The sequence below is a fragment of the Rousettus aegyptiacus genome, unplaced genomic scaffold, assembly GCF_014176215.1.
Source record: "Rousettus aegyptiacus isolate mRouAeg1 unplaced genomic scaffold, mRouAeg1.p scaffold_m13_p_3, whole genome shotgun sequence".
In the NCBI taxonomy this organism is placed as follows: Eukaryota; Metazoa; Chordata; class Mammalia; order Chiroptera; family Pteropodidae; genus Rousettus; species Rousettus aegyptiacus.
Genome location: NW_023416306.1, coordinates 50,739,591 through 50,761,960, shown reverse-complemented (window position 1 = coordinate 50,761,960; position 22,370 = coordinate 50,739,591). Strand labels below are relative to the sequence as shown.

At 34.9% G+C, this 22,370-nt stretch overlaps 1 protein-coding gene across 5 annotated transcripts in view; it reads right to left on the bottom strand.

Moving 5' to 3' along the window:
* Nucleotides 1-22,370, bottom strand: part of KDM4C (lysine demethylase 4C) — a 335,813-nt gene that overhangs the window by 258,490 nt on the left and 54,953 nt on the right. For all 5 annotated transcript variants that reach the window (XM_016161837.2, XM_016161838.2, XM_016161836.2 and 2 more), the window contains one exon: nucleotides 11,686-11,879. In XM_016161837.2, the coding sequence (XP_016017323.2) occupies nucleotides 11,686-11,879 (194 nt within the window). The remainder of the gene's footprint in view (nucleotides 1-11,685; nucleotides 11,880-22,370) is intronic.

Here is a 22,370-nt window from a genome sequence, read left to right as displayed (position 1 = left end):
CAAAATATTCTCAATCCAGAGCAATTCAATGCAGATATCACTTCTGAAACAGATTAAGAGATTCTAAATAACATGAGGAAATGAATGAAAATTAATTTTAAAGTAAAAGTCAGGAGATCCACAATACTTGAAGACTGAGGAGGATTGTGTTATAGCTTTCAGAAGCTGGAATCAAACTGTGACTCCCTTGTCCCTGTCCTAGCAGTTCTTATCCAATAGGTTTGACAAACAAAGCACTCATCTCTTGACGGAGACAGACTAGTTTTTTACAAAGTTTCACTGAAGAGGAAAGAATCTAAACAGACATGTAATTGAAGAATTGCCACCTACTCCCTAGAGGGAGACAAAATCCTGAATGTAAAATTCATTCTTTCTAAATTGTGGGGTTTTATTTCTGACTACAAGTAGATTACCAAGCGGAACAACTAAAAAACAAACCTAAAATGCCAAGCAAATAAAGTTGGGCCGGTGGATACTCCCACTCTCACCTCCAGTGGTTGTTCTATCTCCATTAGTTATCACAAGATAAAAATCTAGCTATATTTTACCATTCTGAAAATCTGCTCTCTTATGCCATAATTTTGTCCCAAAAAATAAGAGGTATGTTTCTCTTTTGGCTCTGCAAAAAATCTCATTAAAAGAACATTGATGGTGTAAAAAAGAACGGCACACTTTCTTCTTGTCTATCCCTGAATATTTACTCTTTCCTTTTCTCTTTGAATCTAAAAAAAGAGTCTGACAAATAAAAGTTTGAATCCCAGAAGCAAAAATCATTCATCAAGAGATAAAACAATTAAGGCTCTAAGTCTCATAGTCCTCAGTCTGAAAATGAGGCAGAAAAATACCTTCCTAAAACATGTGTGGTCTAGATTACCTGGATTCTTAAAGTCATTAGCACAGTTTCTGACACATGAAAGACTTCATTATATTAAATGGTGTCGCCAAACAAACAACATACTTCACCACCCTTAGTTCAGCTCTACTCCTTGAAAAGTCAGCATACAAAGAATAAATGTATGTGGGGAAGTAATTTAAATCTATTTATGCAAGTCCACCTGTAGAAGTGCAATCACCAAAAAAAAAGAAAAAAAAAAGCAAGCTTCTTTCCTATATGCTTAAGTCAAAAAATAATTTTTGCAAAACGAATATCAAATAATGTATATCTTCTACGAAGTGCTATCTAAATAGCACAAAGTGCTATTTAAACAGACTGAAAGGAGGGCAAGAAATATGGGGGGAAAAGATAAGCCAGGCAAAAGAAATTTGTGAACTATTACATCTGTCACAGTAATCTGCAAGGCTAACAGTATTAATGCTTGTTTTCCAGGGACTACATGACAAATAAATTTGCATTAGCCTTCTGATTTTTCCCTAACAGTATGGATTTGATTTGGCAATTTCTTTTTATTTGAAGGAGTTTCTCTGTTCTTGCAGGCAGTGATGGTGGCTCTAAGTAAAAGAATAGCAACAAGGAACTAGGCATCCTGAAGGAATTTACAAGTCCCTGCTATGCTTATCAGGGATATCAAAAGTAATTAATGTCAGGGTACATTACCACATTACTAGTTTACATTACAGTTACCCATCAGTTAGTGAAAAGGCATTACATATCTCATCGTTTTAGGGAAGAGAGAGATTTACTTTGAAAATCACAAATACTAGACTTTGATGATGCTTACTTTAGGGAATTCTGTGCTGAGCTGAGGTCTCCAGGATTCACTGTTTAGAATGCAGGCATGTGCACGTGATTGTGGTTTATCTCCAAGTCAAGCTTGAGTCTAAGTAAAATTTGATCAATAAAATTTTTTCCTACCAGTTATCATTATATTCTTTTCTTCCTACAAATACAACTAACACCTGAGCACAAAATTAATACCACACTTTTGGAGTATATTTCCAATTTTTAAAATCTTTTTAAACAATATTATCTAATAACATGATAGACAGATAGATAGATATGCCTACAAATGATCAGAATAACTTATGCAGGTAGTTTTACTAACGTTGATTTAAAAGTATTAATTAAAGTCTATTATTCTTATTTAAAGGGCAGATTTCTCTAGGGAGAGTAATTAAAACCAGAAACAAACCACTATTAAAGAGTATTTTTTTCTATAGAAACTATTAAAAAGATACAGCTTTTACCATTATCCAATTAGTCTAACATTTGCAATGAAAATATATTAATTTAGTCTAAACTTACTAAATTGGTAAGTTAACAAGTAGGGGTTAGTAGAATGGGTTGCCAATTTAATATATCATTAAATATTATCAAGTTGTCCAATCTCTAAAGTAATGTTCTATTATAGGTATTTATATAACAATAGTAATAATAATAACTTTAATAAGTAATTCCTTCAGGAGGTCTGTTTATTTAAGAAAAATTTTTTTGAGTATCTACTATGTACCAGGCATTGGAGACACACTAGTGAATAAAACTATAAGAGTCCCTCACCCGACCCAGGAGTTCACATTTTAATGGAATATATTTAAACATGCTTAGGTCAATCTGACACCATATAACCTGTTTGTTCTTTTTAAAAGTAAGACCTGCCTGAATTGTAAAATTTAATAATAATCAAATATTTATCTATATGTAAAGAGCTCCTCCTCTACCCCAGGAAAAAAGGGAAAGGAAAAACAAGAAGGGGTCGATCGCAATAGTATGAAACTAGAAATCGACTACAAGAAAAAAACTGGAAAATACACAAACACATGGAGGCTAAATAACATGTTACTAAACAATGAATGAGTTAACAATGAGATCAAATGAAAATGAAAACATAACAACTCAAAATCTATGGGACACAGCAAAAGCAGTCCTAAGAGGGAAATTCACAGCAATACAAGCCTACCTCAAATAAACTAAAAAAGAAAAAAAAAAAAAAACCCTTAAATAAACCATCTAACCTTACACTTAAAAGAACTGGAAAAAGAACAGTAATCAAAGCCCAAAGTGAGTAGAAGAAAGGAAATAATAAAGATCAGAGCAGAAATAAACGAAATAGAACCTAGAAAAACAACAGAAAAGATTGATAAAACCAAGAGCTGGTTCTTTGAAAGGGTAAACAAAATTGATGGACCCCCTAACCAGACTTATCAAGGAAAAAAGGCAGAGGATTCAAATAAATAAAATCAGAAATGAAAGAGGAGAAATAACTACAGACATACAGAAATACAAAGGAGCATAAGAAAATACTATGAGCAATTATATGCCAACAAACTGGACAATCTGGAAGAAATGGATACATTGCTAGAAACATACAATCTCCCAAGACTGAGTCAAGGAGAAAGAGAAAATCTGAATCAACCGATTACCACCAACAAAATCAAATCAGTAATCATAAATCTCCCAGAAAAACAAAAGTCCTGGACCAGACGACTCCATAGGTGAATTTTACCAAACATTCAAAGAAGAAGTAACACCTATCCTCAAACTATTCCAAAAAAATCAAGAACAGGGAAGGCTCCTTAACTCCTTTTATGAGGCCACCATTACCTTGATTCCAAAACCAGACAAAGATATTACAAAAGAGAAACGATAGGCTGATATCTCTTATAAACATTGATGCAAAAATCCTCAACAAAATATTACCAAACCAAATTCAGCAATACATTAAAAATATCATACATCATGACCAAGCTGGATTTATTCTTGGGATGCAAGGTTGGTAAAAGATCTGCATCAATTAATGTGAATAAATCAAAAGATAAAAATCATATAATCTTATCAATAGGTACAGAAAAAGTGTTTGACAAAATCCAGCATCCATTTATGAGACAAACTCTCAACAAAGTGGGACTAGACAGAATATAACATAATAAAGGCCATATATTACAAAAATACAGCTAATATCATACTCAACAGTGAAAAGCTAAAAGCGTTTTCCTTAAGATAAGGAACAAGACAAGGATGCCCACTTTCACTATTCCTCTTCAACATTATATTGAAAGCCTTAGCCACAATAATAAGAAAGGAAAGAGAAATAAAAGATATCCAAATTGGAAAGGAAGAAGTAAAACTCTTGTTATTTGCAGATGACACAATACTATCTTATAGAGAACCCTAAAGATTCCATAAAAAAATTTAGAACTGATCAATGAAATCAGTAAAGTAGCAACATACAAAAATATTCAGAAGTCAGTGGCATCTTTATACACCAATGATGAACTTTCAGAAAGAGAAATTAAGAAAATAATCCCATTTACAATTGCATCAAAAACAATAAAATACTCAGGAATCAAATTAACCAAGGAAGTAAAAGACCTGTTCTCAGAAAATTATGTCAATGAAAAAAGAAATTGAAGAAGATACAAATAAATGGAAGCATATACCATACTCATGGATAGGAAGAATTAACATCATTAAAATGTCCGTATTACCCAAAGCAATCAATAGATTCAATGTAATCCCTATCAAAATACCAATGAAATTTTTCAGAAAGCTAGAACAAATAATCCTAAAATTTATATGGAACCATAAAAAGACTCCGAATAGCCACAGAATAAAGAAGAACAAAGTTGGAGGTATCACACTACCTGATATCAAACTATATACTACAGTCCTACAGTAATCAAAACATCATGATATTGGCATAAAAAGATACATTGATCAATGAAACAGAACTGAGGGCCCAGAAATAAATCCATGCCTATATGCTCACTAATATATGACGAAGGAGGAAAGAATATACAATGGAGTAAAGACAGTCTCTTCAGTAAATGATGTTGGGAAAACTGGACAGATATATGCAAAAGAAAGAAAGAAAGGAAAGGACGGGAAGGAAGCGAAAGGGAAGGGAGGAGAGGGAAGGGGAGGGAAGGGGAGGGGAGGGGAGGGGAGAGAAGGGAAGGGAAGGGAAGGGAAGGGAAGGGAAGGGAAGGGAAGGGAAGGGAAGGGAAGGGAAGGGAAGGGAAGGGAAGAAAGAAACTGCTCCACCTTCTTACACTATATATAAGAATAAACTCAAAATGGATTAAAGACTTAAATGTTAAGACCTGACACCATAAAACTTCTAGAAGAAAATATAGGCAGTAATCTCTCTGGTATTGCTACTAGTAGTTTCTTTTGGACATTATCTCCCAGGGAAAGGGAAACAAAAGAAAAAATAAATACATCAAATTAAAAAGTTTTTGCACAGCAAAGGAAACCATCAACAAGAGAAAATGACAACCAACTGACTGCATGGGAGAAGATACTCACTTATGATACATCTCATAAGAGGTTAATATCCAAAATATATAAAGAACTTATACAACTCAACAACAAAAAAGCAAACAATCCAATTAAAAAATAGGCAGAACACCTGAATAGATATTTCTCCAAAGAGGAAATACAGATGGCCAATAGACATATGAAAAAACACTCAAGATCACTAATCTTCAGAGAAATGCAAATTAAAACCACAATGAGATATCACCTCACACCTGTCAAAATGGCTGTCATCAACAAATCAAAGAACAACAAATGTTGGCGAGGATGTGGAGAAAAGGGAACCCCCATACACTGTTGGTGGGATTGCAAATTGGTACAGCCTCTATGGAAAAGTCTGGAGGCTCAAGAAATTTAAAATGGATATACCTTTTGACCCAGCAATTGCACTTCTGGGTATTTATCCAAGGAAAACCAAAACAATAATTCATAAAGATCTGTGCACCCCAATGTTCATGGCAGCACAATTTACAATAGCCAAGATATGGAAGCAGACTAAACGCTCATCAACAGATGACTAAATATATAAGTTATGGCTCATATATGCAATGGAATATTACTCAGCCATTAAAAAACATGAAATCCTACCATTTGCAATGACATAGGTGGACCTAGATGCTCTTATGCTGAGTGAAATAAGTCAACAGAGTAAGATAAATACTATGATTTCACTTATATGCAAAATCTAAGGAACAAAAAAAATAATCAAAAACAGACTCACAAATGAAGAGTACAATCTGGTGATGGCCAGAAGGGAGGGAAATTGGGAGAAAAGGGTGAAGGGTTAAAGAAGTACAAATTAGTAGTTGATAGGTGGTCACAGGTATGGGGAACATGGCATAGGAAATGCAATTAGCATTAATGTAATGGCTAGGTGGAGAATCAGAGGAGAGAAAGAGCAACCAGGGGGATCGTTTTATAAACCATATAAATGTCTAACCAATGTACTGCATACTTGAAACTAATAAAAAAATTTTTAAGTAGATTTGACAACCCTTCAAGATTAGAACATTGAAAAATATGTGGTTTAACTTAGATGTACTTTTTTAAAAGAGAAAGAATGTTATTGTTACTTACATTTAAGACATTAAACCTTGTAATAGTTGGATTAAAGAATCCAAATATCTATGTATTTAATAAGAACTGGAAGCAGAAAATTGTGCTTAATTCTGTACAAATTTATTCTGTAACGTTTCATATAGAAGCTACATGATCAACAACTTTAACTTTTAATAACATGAAGAAAATATTAAGGTCCTGGTCCTTTTTTACTCAGTTCAATACTGGTAGTCTAGGATACAGCTACACAGAAGGAAATAAAGCTACACATATTTCCACCTGGAATCCACTATAACCAGTCATATTCTTTAGTTATACTTCTGTAATGGGTAGAATCGCCTCCCACAAAAATTCATGTCTGCCCAGAACCCTGAAATGTTTCCACATTTGTATATAGGGTCTCTGCAGGGTTAATTAGTTAAGGATCTCCAGATGAGATCACCCTAGATTTAGGGTGGAGCCCAGATCCAATGACTGGTGTCTTTAAAAGAAGGGGAGAGGACACAGAAACATAGTGAAGAGAATGTGAGGACAGAAGCAGAGATTGGAATGACGTACCTACAAGGCAAGGAACACCAAGAACTGTGTTTGCCAGAAGCTGGGAGAGGCACATGGGACAGTTTTTTCCTCAGAGCCTCCCTACAAAAGGAACCACCCCTGTTGACACTTTGATTTGGGACTCCGGGACACCTGAACTTTGAAAAAAAATAAACTGTTGTTTAAAAACAAACAAACAAGAAGTGGTAGGGGTGAGATGGGAGGGAGTGAATCGAGGGCGGGGGAGACAAAGGGTGAGGCTGAGACAGACATCCAGTGGGAGTACCTGTTCTCCTGGCTTAAGCCATACTTCTAGCTTATCCCATCCATATACATTGGCAAATAACCTTTTTGCTTAAGTTAGGTTTCTGTCATTTAGAACCAAGAATCCTTATTAACGTAAGATCTGCAAGATCTTATATATGACCTCATCTATGGCCTCATATATAACATGCAACATATATTTGTTAAATGCATGTATGTTAACATCTATTGAGCACTTACGATAGATATATCAGGAGCTGTGGTATATGCTATGTACACAGTATTTTATTTAATCCACAAAACTACCTTACGAAGTGGGCACCAAAACCATGTGAGTGTTTAACCACAGGAAATAGGAGTTATATAATAATTGTCCAAGATCACATACCATTAGAAGATAACGTTAGAACTCAAAACATAAGACTCTGATGCAAAAACCGATGCTCTTAATTACTACAAAAACTAAACAATGATCTAATGAAAAAGCATCGAACTAAGTTTGTATCTATTCTGAATAATACGACATCACTTATTGCTACATGGCATTTTAACAAAATCTCAGTTTATTGAACAAAATTTAACCAAGTCCACAATGCTGCAGCCTGTCCTTAATTTTTCTAAAAACATTCAGGAGAACCTTGTTTCCTGATTTTAGACCTTTTCACAGGTCAATACATGTCCACTTAAACCTCACCTCTCTTATTCTCCAGAGAGTAAATCTGAAAGTCTCTTATTGATTGTATTTTGACACGGCCTCAGAAAAAAAGGATTTGAGACATCGTCTAAATTCTATATTCCCCAACAGCTACTAACTACTGTCATACATGATGCTTAGAAGGGAAAATTATATTTTATTTACCCTTGAAACTCCCACTCCATTATATATGTCAGATATAGACTTTAAATAATTACTATGACCAAAAAATAATTTATTTTCATAAGGTTATTAAAATAGTAATTATTAATATTTGTAGAGTATTTTACAGTTTACCAAGCACTTTTACAGAGAGTATAGTATATCCCTGGACCATCCTAGAAATTCTATAAGTAGACAGTGAATAAATCATGCCTCTATTTGGCAGTTAAAGAAACTTATGATGAAAGGAATACAGTGTTTTGCCCTAAGTCATTCAGCTGGTAAGTGACAGATTGGGTTTTTAAAACAGGTCTCCATACTCCAAGGTCAATATTAATTCCAAGAAAATAAATACTTTACCACTGACTGCCAAAGCAATTTTCTATCTGCTTACTTTAACCATTCTTTTTCCCTTAAACCTCTATGCCAGAAATGTTTAAAGAAATTATCAGCTCCTCTAAATTCTCTTCAGTACTACCCTGTGTTCATGAACATTTATTCAACTAAATCTGCCACACATAATGCCCAGAAAAGTATGTTTCCAGGCTTCTACCTGGAGCTGTGCATATCTGCGGCTACTCAGGAAACTCAGGAAACTTGATGTTCTTAACAGTTACATTTTGGACAAGAATCTCTACAAAGTGTTATATATATTTCCTTCTCTGTCCTTAAACAGCTTGATCCAAAACAACACTCTTCTGATTCAAAACAAGAATTATTTACAGAGAATCAGTCCTATAGCCAGGCACTGCATAAAGGCAAACAGATACAGACTCCAACTTCGAAGCAGGCACAGGAAAGGAGGCCGGTGGTCACAATCACCAGAGAGGTGCAAAAACATGCCTACAGTGGGCACAGCACATGGTCCAGAAAGCCTTCAAGCAAAAAGGGATACAGGGCCAGAGGAGCACAGTGTGAACACAGAAGTAGGGAAAGGATCTTAGGCAGCAGTCTTTGTAATAATCATACCCAGAACTTGGTGCCTGAGGGTAGAACCAAAGAAGAAGCAGCAGCAGAAGTTCAATGCCAGCCTGTAAGGTCAGAGAGAAGGAGGAAGACACATAGCCTGGGACAGAGATGTCAAACACAGGAGAGAGCACTCCTGGAGAATAAAGGCAACTGTCCCAGATGCAACTCAACAAGGAGAGGACAACAGAAAATGAAGCCAGTTTATGCACAGGCACACAGACAACCTTACATCACCTTGTCATCCTCTCATTTTGTAGAGTAAGTAAAAATATTCCTATGATACTGAACACAAACTACAGAATTAGAGCACGGGAGATCGTCCTGATTAACCTTGCCATTTTGCAAGTGAGGAGACTGGGATCCAAAGAAGTAGAGTTATTTGTCCAAAGCCATCCATGTTAGTAGCAGAATAAGGACTAGAGCCCTGACTGCTGGTCCCTGGAGTCTAAGCTCTGCCACACACACTCCCTGCCTCCCAATATTTACACAAATCTGTATTGCTTCTACCACCTTTCAAAGCTCACTTCAACTATATCATGATGATTACTAAAATGAGTTTTAATGATAATAGAGTTTACCTCAAAATTATTTATTCTGAGCTAATATAATCTTTCATAAATCTACTGGGAAATATCCTTAGAGTCATTTATAGTACTCATTTCCTAGAGTGGTTATCATAGAAAATGGAATGTAGATTAGCTGTCATAACTCAATGCTGTGTTTTATTACTTTATCATTATAAATAATGGTCAAGGTTAAAGATAATAGTGTTATTATAAATTTACCCATAATGCATATAAAGGAGTCTATATGCTTAATAACTAACAGACTAATTAAATACTGAAAATATACATGTGAGGAGAAATACATACTTTGGAAACTGGCATAATTATTCTCACTTACAAGCCACGGTGCTCCTTCCCAATGACGTGAGACTAAAATCAGTCTTACCCCCCAGCAAAATATTCTCTCCTAAGTGATCTTTAGAAGACAACATAATCCTGTTCCCGAGACAAGGGGAAAAAAAAATATCTTTCATCATAAGAAAGCAGAGACCTCATCTAATTCCTCTAATATTAAAAACTCAAATTAATGTCCCAGGCATTCTCCTTAATTGATATCTAACAACCCTCCAAAAAAGTTTTGCTACTAACTTTTCAGATTTCTTAAGGGAAATACAGTATATAGTTGCCTATGTACGAGATTTCACCAAAATGTTGAATTTATCCATTTCATTTAATTTTATCCACAATGAAAGTGAGGGTCAAAAAGAGCATGAATGTAACTATGCAGCTGAGAAACTGCCCAGGAGCTTATGCATTTAAATATTTCTCCGAGTCTCTCAAAGCTAATTCTCAGAAGTACTAAAGGATGACATTCCAAAAGATATTAGAGTGGTGTTGAAGAAATATGACAAATAGAGATACACAGGACCTAAAGTGTGTGCTTACAACTCGCCCTCGGTAAACACGTATGTAATGAATAATCCCATCACACTGTTTGTCGCAAAGCCACTCTAGGTCCCAGACCGCCTACTAAAAGTGTTTAAGTTTGATTACTTCTATTAAGAGAGCAGAATGCTAAGAATTTATCAAATTAAATGTATAAGTAAAACACCTTTAAAATAATTTAAACAGCTTCCCAGTAAGGTTTTTTAGATCACAACACTCTACAGCAAACCAGGAACTGCCTAGATAACTCTTGTTATGTCCTAAGAACTATGCCCTTCTACTCAAAACTTTCCTTCCAATTAGATGTCCTTTTGATCATTAGGAAGTCTTGCTATATTTGAATTTTTTGCAGAAAGCTTACGATTTCCCACTTTACCAAGTGATAAAACCTCAATGGCAAGTAATAGTAAGATGGGAAAAGAAATTATACACCTATCAGCAAGAGAACTTGAAAGAGGCCATTATCTTTACATTGGAGCAAAGAAAGCTGCTAGGCTGACAGGAACACCTAAGGTGCATCCTAACATGCTCTCAACCATCATAAACATCATATCTCCTGGGGAGTCAAGTTGACACTTCATATGCTTCTGTCTGTCTTCTCCTGCATGTACATGCACTATAGAAAACAGAACTGATATTTAAACTCTCCAGTCAAAATCCTACAAAAACAAGTTTAAAACATGAAACTAGCTGACCACAAAGGATACCAGGGCGACTGACAAATATAATCACAAATGTGTAGTGAATGTACTATATGGTGCACTTCACAGAGCGGTAAATCTTAAAACCATTGCTCAGAAAGATGAATACAGAAGTTCATGAACATAAATTTGTAAGTGAAGAACACACAGTAACATTAACTTACTCTTTAACCCATGCCTATCATCCAAAGAGTGATAATCAGCCTTCTGATTCATCCCTCTTCTCCCTCTAGCTGCCACGCATTAAATGGAACTTGTCATTTACTTAGAGGAAGCTGGACCAGACAATCATAAAGATTACTTGATACTCTACATTCAGGAAGTAAAGTTTCCCACAATCTTCAAACAAATGCTCAGATAACTAATGATGCCTAACAAATTATTCAAGACTAAAATATCTATCAATCCATCACCCACAAAATGGTCTGTAGGTCCCTTTCCATAGACAAGTAATCACCAGCTTTATGCTACTAAGTAAAACGCTGGGCATAGTGGAAGATAATTATTATAGTCGAAAACTGTCCAACAGCTCATAAAAAATCTGAATCTATCAAAGGAAAAACAACCTCTTCAATAGGTTTATATTGTCCAAACTTCAAAACTCCAAAGCAAATGAACATCAAACATGTAACTTGCCAAGACTTGGGCTCTCCAAAGTGGAGATAATTAATGCTGTAGAGGTCCATATCCTCGGTGTGCCATGCGAATGTGGTTTTCCACATGCCAAAATAGAGATAAGGGGTATTTACACCCTCAATAGAAATACCGCACTCTTCCTCAACCACATCCAACACCGTATTTAGGCGAGCTATGTTCCATTCATCCACACCCTGGAACCAGGAGAGAAAGAGAAAAAAAAAAAAAAAAACATTAATATACTAGTAAAGATAACATTTACTAATCAAACCATCATCTGACAAAATTATTATACTGTATATTTTAATTCTCTTAGAAATGTTAAGTAATCATTATTCAAGAAACACACATATTTATATAATCCATTAACTATCCAAGATTATTATGAGCATAATGAGGTTCTATATTAGTATAAAAGTATACCAAATAACTCCCTGCTTGCTTCCCAATAGAAATAGAACTTAAGTCCCCACTCCCCATTTGCTGTTAGCAAAAAATCATTGCTCCAAAGCATGTGATCTAGAGTGTACTTTCCATCTTTGACATGCCTTTTTGTTTGGGAGTTCTTTTGTTCTTCAGTTTGTTTATTGGTACATTAGAAGTCATATTCAACATCAGACATCATTTCTAGATAGCCGTAGCAAAATATATCATCTTTCATCACTCTCTCATCCCTATTCATTTTAATTTTAGCATGTGATACATTCATTGTTTCCTAAAAATTGAACTTTATTGGGAAAACTCTTATTACTATCCTAAGCCACAGATCATTTTGCTTTTACTGCTTCTTCAACTAAATATTAACGTCTTATATTGATGGGAAATTTTAAACACAGAATAATTACTAAAAACACAATCCAAACTCTAGTAAAATTCATGGAATAATCTAGTGTTCTAACAGTAACAGAACATGGCTGGTGATGATAGAGAGAAAAGGTTAGAATTGCTAGTATGTATGAGTTAAAGTGATAGGAAGAGATACTAGTTTTATTAGAACTTACCAATTAGGATTTCACTGCAATTCACAACTGCTTAAAATATATACAAACCACATATTTTTCCCATATGCCTTTCTCATAATCAAATATAAATATCAGAGATTGTGCCATTCCTATGCAAACTGTAATGCCTTTCAATCCATTTCAATCTAATCAAGGTATTAAAGATGGGCATTAAAATGATTCATGTATACCAAAAAGGTATTCTTCAATAACTATGCCAATGGACTCACATAGAACCACATCTAATATTTCTCTTATACACTCACAAGGTTGTTCTGGGAGTTGTTTTGTTTTGTTTTGTTTTGTTTTGTTTTAGGGTAGTTCTGTTTTTGTTTTGGTCTATAGATGATTCTCTAATCAGTGTACTATTTTTACTTCAAGCTTTTGGGTTAGAAAAATTGTTGATGGAACAGTTAAATAAGCTCTGCCCCAGGTAACAATTGAAAGTGCCAGTGGAAATAATTTAATCCCCAAATTCTCCTAAGTAGCCACTCTATCTTAAACCCCACAGTGGTAAGGTTGTAATTGGGAAATTGGTCAAAGTAAGTATCCTTTTATAGAAGATCCTAGGTGCCAATTTATGAGACCTCATAAAAGTTCAATCAAATTATGTAAAATATTTTATCTCACTCTATTTATAGTGATACAAACTCTTAACCCTAGTCCAATCAGACTTCAGTCCAATCACTCTAATAATAAAGTCCTATTTAAAAGTCATTACTGAGGCAATGATTCTGAAGTAATAAATGAGAGCCACATTATAGGAATCATTTTTAAACTGAATGAGCTTGCAAATTTAGGAACAAACTATTCTTCTGAAATTCCTACCTTTGGAAAAGTCTTTATTACTGACTGACATTACCTGAATCTTTTGACATCCTTAGACCTGTGTGTCTAATGGAGATAAGGGTAAAGAGAATGTACTGGCAGAAGACTCAGATTATAACTCCAGCTCTGCCACTAACCAGGGCAAAATTCACTGAAATGTTCTGAGCTTCCATTCTTTCTTCATGAAAACATGAGGGCTAGCAGCCTCCCAAAGAGGTTTGGAGTGCTGAACACACTAAAGGACACAAAATCTTTAGAAAATAAAACTGACGTCTAAGAACTGTTAGTCAATGTCTCCACTATTCTCTAGTCAATCTTACTGAAAAGCTTCCCCAAAAACAACAGTCGAACATGTAATAAGAGATAATAAAGTCCTATAAAATTTACTTCTGAAGTTCCCCTCATTATAAGCAAATAGCATGTTTGCTGCAAGGCCAACTAATGGGCAAGGCCAAGGTTGCCATGATGTTTAAACTTACTATCTTCTGCTTAAATAAAAGTCAAATAATTTCAATAAAAGAGGTGATTAAAATATTAAGGATAACTTACATAACAGAAACTGTGGATAAATCCTACTGCTTTAAAATTTCTACTCCGATTTCTGTTTTCTATTATTGACTGAATTGGCTAACTGCCTCCAAGGACAGGCCCTACTCAAACACAAAAGAATACCAGGTATCCACAAACTCAAGAAAGGAGTATACCTAGTCTGCCATTTAGGTGAAGTATTACACCATACTCTACCTCATTACACTGCACATACATAAACACTACAACTATTTAAAACAATCCTATAAAATAGGTAATGTTATACTCAAATGAATAAATGAAAAAATACTCTCAGCTAGTAGTAGGTGGCAAAAAATAAACCTAAATTATCTGACTTCTGGGCCTTCGTGTATAAACTCTATGCTTCCAGTTCTTATCATTTTAAAATATGACATGCCACCCTCCTTTCTCAGCAACAACTGTCAACAAAGATCGAAAGAGCTAAAACTGAGGACAGGTAAACAGAGCTGCTGTATCCTCCCCACCCAGGGGCACAGCCATTCCACATAAACACTGGCAAGGCTTATATTCAAAGCTGCTTCATCAGGGGTTAGTGATAGAAACAATTTAATGTAAAAGTTTCCAAACAAGCCCCATAATGACAAGTCAGAATTTGCCAAATGGTTCAAAGCTTAAAGCCATCAAATCTCAGCAGAAAGTCCACACACCAGCCCAAGTTCATAGACAAATGCCTCTTCAAAGATTCTGTCCCCTCAAATAAAACTCTTCTGCACAATATTTGTCACTCACCTGACCTCCAACTGGAAGATGTTTCCTCCTGTGTTCCCAGTCCCTTCACCCTAATTACCCACTCATCATTCTACGCCTGTACTGCTCTATCTATTTACCCTGTCTGTCTGGTTTTCTGAAATCATTTACCTTTGGACCATAATTTGTGCACATATATATAAATGAAAAGTTTATCAAGGATCTTTCCTTTACCTTCCACCTATCAGGAATCAAATGGCCATTTGTAAGAGCTCTTCAATCTTCATTAGCACAACCAGAGTCAGGAGCTGTTTAAGGAGCAGGCTTTGGACTTCGCATAGGGAGCGAGTACCCCAAACTGGCATCAGAGCATGAATGAGGCATCTGTAAACCTACACAAGCCTCCTTTCCTCGTCCTCTTAGAGAGTCACAGTGCCACAGATACTCCAAAGGTTCTGAGAGGCCCTAACTCAAAGAACACCTGTTTAGCTTTGCTTAACTCCACATTTCCCAAATATCACTTGACCATGGAACCTTGTTTACATAATACATTAACATGCTGTAAGACAGTACTCTGTGGGGCAGTACATTAGGAGAAACATCAAACATCACAGTAAACAGTTCCTCAGCCCAAATGTAACTCCAATAGTAAAAGAGAAAATAATTCTGACCACAGCAGAGAGGGCATGTAAGAACCCATATTCCAATGCGATATGGTCACACCTATTGTCATAATACATTTATGTAATATGATTGTGTCACTTAAAAATACTCAAAGATGGTATAAATTAAAGGTGATTAAGGCCATGCCACCTTGAACATGCCCGATCTCATCTGATATTGAAAGCTAAGCAGGGTTGGACCTGGTTGGTACTTGAATGGGAAACCATCTAGGAATAACAGGTACTGTAGGCATTAAAAAAATAAATAAAAAATAAAATAATTTTTAAAAAGAGGCAATTAAAACATCCCGAAAAGATTTCCAAATGAAGACAGACTAAAAGATTAAAACTAGGAAAAAAAGAAGGAAGACCTAATCAAACTTTTAAAACTACCGAACATACTGACAACCAGAGAATGGGCTTTTTTTTTAAAGTATATAAAAATGAGTACATCAATCAAAAACAACAAAAAGGTTCTTCCGAGGTAGAAGACAAATTGGTAACTTATAAAAATCATGGTTAGCATACATATACTCTTTTTCTGCTCTCACCCAGCAAACAACAAAATGAAATGAAGAATTTCTACCTCAAAGAATAACATGATGTCACAAAAGCAGGATGATGTACAGAAGTCAAAAGTTTTCTAATTGAATACTGGCTCCTCCCCTCCCCAGTTAGAGGAGCTAATGGTTTCTCAATAATTATTCATGGCAGAGCAGTAACCAGGGTTCATCTGCTACCTAGGCCACAAGGGTGTGGCCACGCTGAAATGGCCATAGTAAAGGCCAATCTCTCACTTGACTGACTATAAAAAGATATGCCCTTGCCAGCAGAAGTGGGGGCCCAAAGCTTCCCAATGTACATAAATCCATACTTGCTTACCTCAAAGGACAGTCATTAACAACAAGAATGCAAGATGCATATGAAAATATTTTGAAAATTTTCTAACTAAATTTTTCCTTTAAAAAGGTAAGAGGCAGTTTCAGGATCGATCACAGCTCCTTTGGGCGGTATCCCCTGGGGTTTAGAGCCTACCCCACCTCAAAGAGGGTTGTCAGCAGCATGTTCCCAAGAGTGCTGCAGGAAGTGGAGAGCTGAATGATAAAGCAGGAATTATAAACTCGGGCGCCCCAAAGAGCCAAGCAGGTAATACCAATAAGTGAAAACAGCCAGGTGTAATTCAAAAAAGGAGTGAGGAAGACTATGTGGAGACCATCAGCTATCCTGTCTAATAGGAACAGCCAATACTCAGCTCCTGCCTATTGCAGTCGCTAGGAATGCTGCGAGATCTACTAATCTTTTAAGTGAAGCCCAAAACCCAAATTTTATATGACATTAACCAACATTTAAAACTATGTGGATCAAACAAAATATATCCATAACCACACTTACAAAAAGGTTGCAGGTATTAAAGAGTCCACACTTATTGCAATAACTTTCAAAGGAGGAAGGAGTAAGGAGTTTTGGAGATAGGCGATAAAGACAAAATTAGGGATTGTGAGCTTGGGGTAGAGAAAACGGTTCACTTTTTTAAAACTAACCATATAGTTGCCCAATAGTAAATAATTGTTAGGTCTTTCATTAATGTGTCCAGTAACTAAAGTGAGATTGTGTAACTAGCAAGAGAGGAATTCACTCTCTACATACATGTCCCTCCGACTCCCATTCCATCACTGTGTAAAAACCAAATACACAAACAGAGAGACATGAAGTAAAAATGGGAAAATGCAAAGCCTGAATAATTGTGAAAACTAAATAACCAACTGCAGAATAAGTGGGATCTAGCACATGTTTAAGTAAAATAGTCCTGATCAAAACTATGTGACTTCTTCAGAGAAGCAACAGCCAGGATGAGAATGATGAGGGGCTGAAGAAAGCTGTGCAAAAGTTTAACCACACCATGCATGTCTGCTAAAACCACAGGTGACAATTCTGTGAGCTATACTGCACCAAAGTCCACCTGACACAACATTCTCCTTTGTCCACTTGCCTGTAAATATGAGAAATTACTATAGTAGCAACAACTAGTATATGACAAAAGCCCTGGATGACCACAGAAACTCAAAATGGTCAAGAAATTCTTCAATCTGTCTTACACATTTCAGGGGCTGCCTTCTCATTTGCTTTACACAAAAGCCTGGGTGGCCATAGAAAAATAACTGATAAATTGACACACTCAATTATTACTAATTATATTTTTATAATATCTTTCATAGAGTAGAAAAGTAAGAGTCTATGCAGCTCTTATTCTCCAAAATTAGTTCTAAACCACTAACTTGCCACTCTCTCACTTAGGGCTTTCCACATCTTCCTTACCATCACTCTATATTCTATCCTCAACAATGTCAACAACCAATCCACATGTTTCTTTCCCCACCCTCAATCCCTTCTCCTGCCATTATCCTCAGCACCTTCGATATTATAAATGGACCAAATTACAGTATTTCTTCTACCACAAAAAATGTAATCACTGAGTTATAACCAGATGTTGTGCTCTTGGTCCTTACAAAAACTGACACAGCTATTGCCCATTTAAATTGCCTTTCTCAAAGCCTACCAACTGTAGAACTAGGGACTTTTCCTATACTTACTAACATAACTTGCATCTCCCACAGGTTATTGTGAAGAAAAAAGGCAATGTCTATAAAAATAGCTTTTAAAAGTTAGTAAACAAACCTTGAAAAAAAGGAAAGTAGCGTTTTCTTTAAATCTAACATCTACCAAAAAACTAGTAACAAGTCTTGAAATTCTGTAGATACTCATTAATTATTTTATTAATGTAGGGGATCTCAAAAGCACTGGGATAATCTCCATGTTAGGAAAACAAAAGCGAAAAACTCTCATTTAACAGCTGGAAGTAAGATGTTCAGTTATTTACCAGCCCTCCTTGTTTAAAATTTAGAACAGAGCAGTCTCTCCAGTAGTAAATGTGTTGTCACTCTAGCAAATCACAATTCTTTATAGTAAATCTCTTTCATAAATATTCGTGCTGGTCTCATTTTTATAACTCAGCATTGTGACCTGGTGTTTCTCATTAGTATATTACTGTGCAGCATTTTTTAAATATTTTTGCTTAAGTTAATTAAATAAAAATACTGCTTTTAAGTACTTTTAAAGATTCTGCTTTTCCTTATTTGGCCCTTACCATACCTTTCCATAACACTATCACAGCCCAAGTAATACCTCTTACAGTACTGTGATCCAAACAAAAGACCATCCACCCAATCTCCACTAATTTTTTGGTAACTTAAAGCTGGGTTAATATAAATTACTGCCACTAATTCATAGGGCTGTAACAATCCCTTGAAGTTTCAAAGGTAATGCACATGGAAAAAGAAAAATAACACTTGGTTAGTTCTTTCAAGACTTCAAAACTCAATCCATTTCAGACAGTAATGTGTGAAAATTGTACCTTTCAATAACTAAAATTAAAGCTCTGGTCCACATTTTAAAATAGAACTTCCTTAGGATCTTTACACAATAAGAATAAAATTAGACACATGTGAAATTCATTTTGCTTTAAAGTTAATTACAATGTGTGACATTATAGCTCTTTTGCTTCTTTCTTTCCATGAAAATATCTCACAGTATCTAAACTTTTTACTTTTAAAACTGATGTCTTCTTTTTTGCATTTTACACACCAAAATACCTACAATTTTATAGCAGTGCTTGCTTTTCTTTCTAAAGGTCTAGACAACAACCAATGTACAGCAAGCTTTGAAAGAAACAAAATCTGCAACAAAAGGACCATATACAAAGACTATTCATCTTTAAAAGGTAAAATATAAGTATGAAAAGGCAGAAAAGAAAAGGGAGGAAATGTCCAGTCAAATAAATGCCAGCAGAGAGCGTGGGACTCCTCCTCCTTGAGTCTGGACAACTGAGGGTTTGAGGTTAATGATATCCTGGTTCCAGGAAGAACAATCCCAGTCCTTTTGGGAGAAAAGCACCCTCCACTGAGATCTGTAAATTTTCCACAAAATAAGATGAAGCCAAAGCATACAACTAGAGATCACCATGTACCCAAGGAGGAAAGCCAACAAAAACAATTGAAAAGGCATTTAGAATGCCCCACCCCCCAAGCACTGTTGATATCAGAATTATTAGAGAGACATTAAAGAACATGAAATGTTTAAAAAAATAAAACCTGGAATCACAAAGACAAGCAAGTAAAATAAACTTTGGAATGACCAATCAGATCTGGGGGGAGGGGCAGACTTCTAGGAGTGAAATATATCGTTCTTAAAGTAAAAAACTCAATGGAAGGGTTAAGTAAGAGTAGTTAACTAGAAGATAAAACTTAAGACATTAACGCACAGTGTAGTAGAGAAATAAAAGATGGAAAATCTGAAATGTAAAGTTGGATAAGCTATATCTAAGGTTCAAGGAATCAGAGTCCCAAGAGAAATAAAAGTATAAGTAGATAAAATTAATAAAATTTAGAAATCAATAAAAATCAATTACATTAAAAATAAAGTTTTGTTCATTAAAAGATGCTAAATAAGGCTATCTCTAAAAATGTTGATGTCGACTTTACTGAACCTTAAAGATGCTGCACTGAATTAACAAAACTGAGACATCTCAGATCTTTACTAATGCCACAGCTTTTGTTTTCCAGTGGCCAAAATACCAAAATGCCTACTGTATGTATAGATGAAAAAATGCTTATAAAGCCTTCCATTATTACTTTTACTTACTTGAAGATGATAATATTCTATGCGGCCAAATATCTGAACGCATTCTGGACTTGGAGACATTTCAATAGTTCTTGATTTTTGTTGATTTAACTTTTTGCACAATCAAAGTGAAGGTAAAAATAATTTGGGGTTTTTGTATTTTTTTATTCTTTTTTGATTTTGGCATTTTTTGTTGTCCTTTATTTTTTCTTTGTTCTTTTTTTCTTTAGTAAATAACGTATCTGTCTTCTTTGTCAAGTATTTCTGAATAGGGAATTCAGAAAAACTAAAAACTGCAAGGTTTATTTTTTGATGTACTCTAAAATACAGAATTGATCTTTCCAGGGTAAGAGATGATTGTTCTTGCTATATACCTTTATACATTTTTTTCCTTATCAAACACATTACCAAATATTTTTGTTTGTAAACATACGCTTTCACAACATACCTTGTATATGTAAAGATAAGTACTTAATTATCACTGTTCATTTCTAACTGATGAAGAAAAGCAAAAACTATGGTAGAACTTTACTTCCTGTTCTGTTCCTGGTGGTACCCACCTTTGCCTAGTCACATACTTACTCAAGAAACCTTCCCAATAGAGTATAACAGGATGATAATCTGAAATCACTTTCAACATCCCCAGTAGATACTGGCTACTATATCAAACATTAAGTGTAAAACATTTAATTGACAATTATTGTAACTATAGATGACTTCTGATTTTCATTCTTTAGATTGTATTTAAACAATTATAAAGTATGTTCCAGATTTTGAGATACTAAGTGATATTACGCAGTTGTCACTTTATTTAATGTGTGCAACCATCCTGTGACGTTTATAAAGCATACCCTTTATTATAGCTTCAGGTGCTAAAATTAAAATCAATGGTTATCAGTAAAAAAAAAAAAAAAAAAAAACCACGAAGAATAAAACAACAAAATGAAAAATTAAAAGGACAAGTCATCAATGAAGCAAATAATTCAACAAATATAACTGACATAATTTTGGTATCCAGAATATATAAGGTATTCCAAATGACAAGAAAAAGTCAAAGAATCTAATGGAAAAATAAGCAGAGGATGCTTCACAAAAGAGGAAACATGAATGGCCAATACAGACATGAAAATATATTCTACATCATTTATAATCAGAAAAATGAAAATTCATACATAAGATATTTTATAGTCACAAGATATTATATTGGTTACAAACTGAAGGTTTGTGGCAACCCTGCATGTGCAAACTTAAAACCTTCTGGAAAGGATTCACCATTCCAGATGCAATTAAGAACATTCATGGGGGACCAGTCACGATGGCATGGAAGGTAGAGGCTGTGCACAACTCTTCTTGCAATCACACCAAAATTATAACAAAACTACAGAATAATTATTTCATCTGAAACTAATATAATATTATATTCCAACTATAATTAAAAAATAAAAAATATTTTTAAAAAGAGTTAAAAAATAGAAAAACAAAAGAATATCTGTGATTCATGGAAAGAGGTCAAAATATCAACATTAGCAAGAATTTGGAAGAAGTTAATTCCAACCCTCATGGGTGACTTTGAAGGGTTCAAGACTTCAGCAGAGGAAGTAACTTTAGATGTGGTGGAAATTTAAAGAGAACTAAAATTAGAAGTGGAGCCTGAAACCATGACTAAATTACTGCCATCTCAAGATAAAACTTTTAACAGATGAGAAGTTGCTTCGGATGGATGAGCAAAAAAAAAGTGGTTTTTTGAGATGTAATCTACTCTGGCGAAGATGCTGTGAAGGTTGTTGAAATGACAACAAAGGATTTAGAATATTGTATAACCTTTGTTGACAAAGCAGCAGCAGAGTTTGAAAGGACTGACTCCAATTTTGAAAGAAGTTCTACTGTGGGTAAATGCTATCAAACAGCATCACATACTACAGGAAAACTCTGTGAAAGGAAGACTTTATCAATACAACAAACTTCAGTGTTGTCTTTTTTAACCCATTTCCCATTAAAAAAAAAAAGTTTAGCTCGCCGCTAGTGTTAATTTTCCATAAACATGCTCTTTGAGGCTGAAGCAAATATGACTGGTATTCGATGTGAAAATATAAAAACTGTTCTTGGAGTTATTTCTAAAGAGAACTTGTCTCTAATCCTAATGTGACAGAAATGTACACATAAATTGTATTTATCAAATGAATCTTTGGCTAATAACTCTTCAAGAACAATGTTAACATCATGCCTTGGAATGCCACGTTTTCTGGGATTTGACATAGTT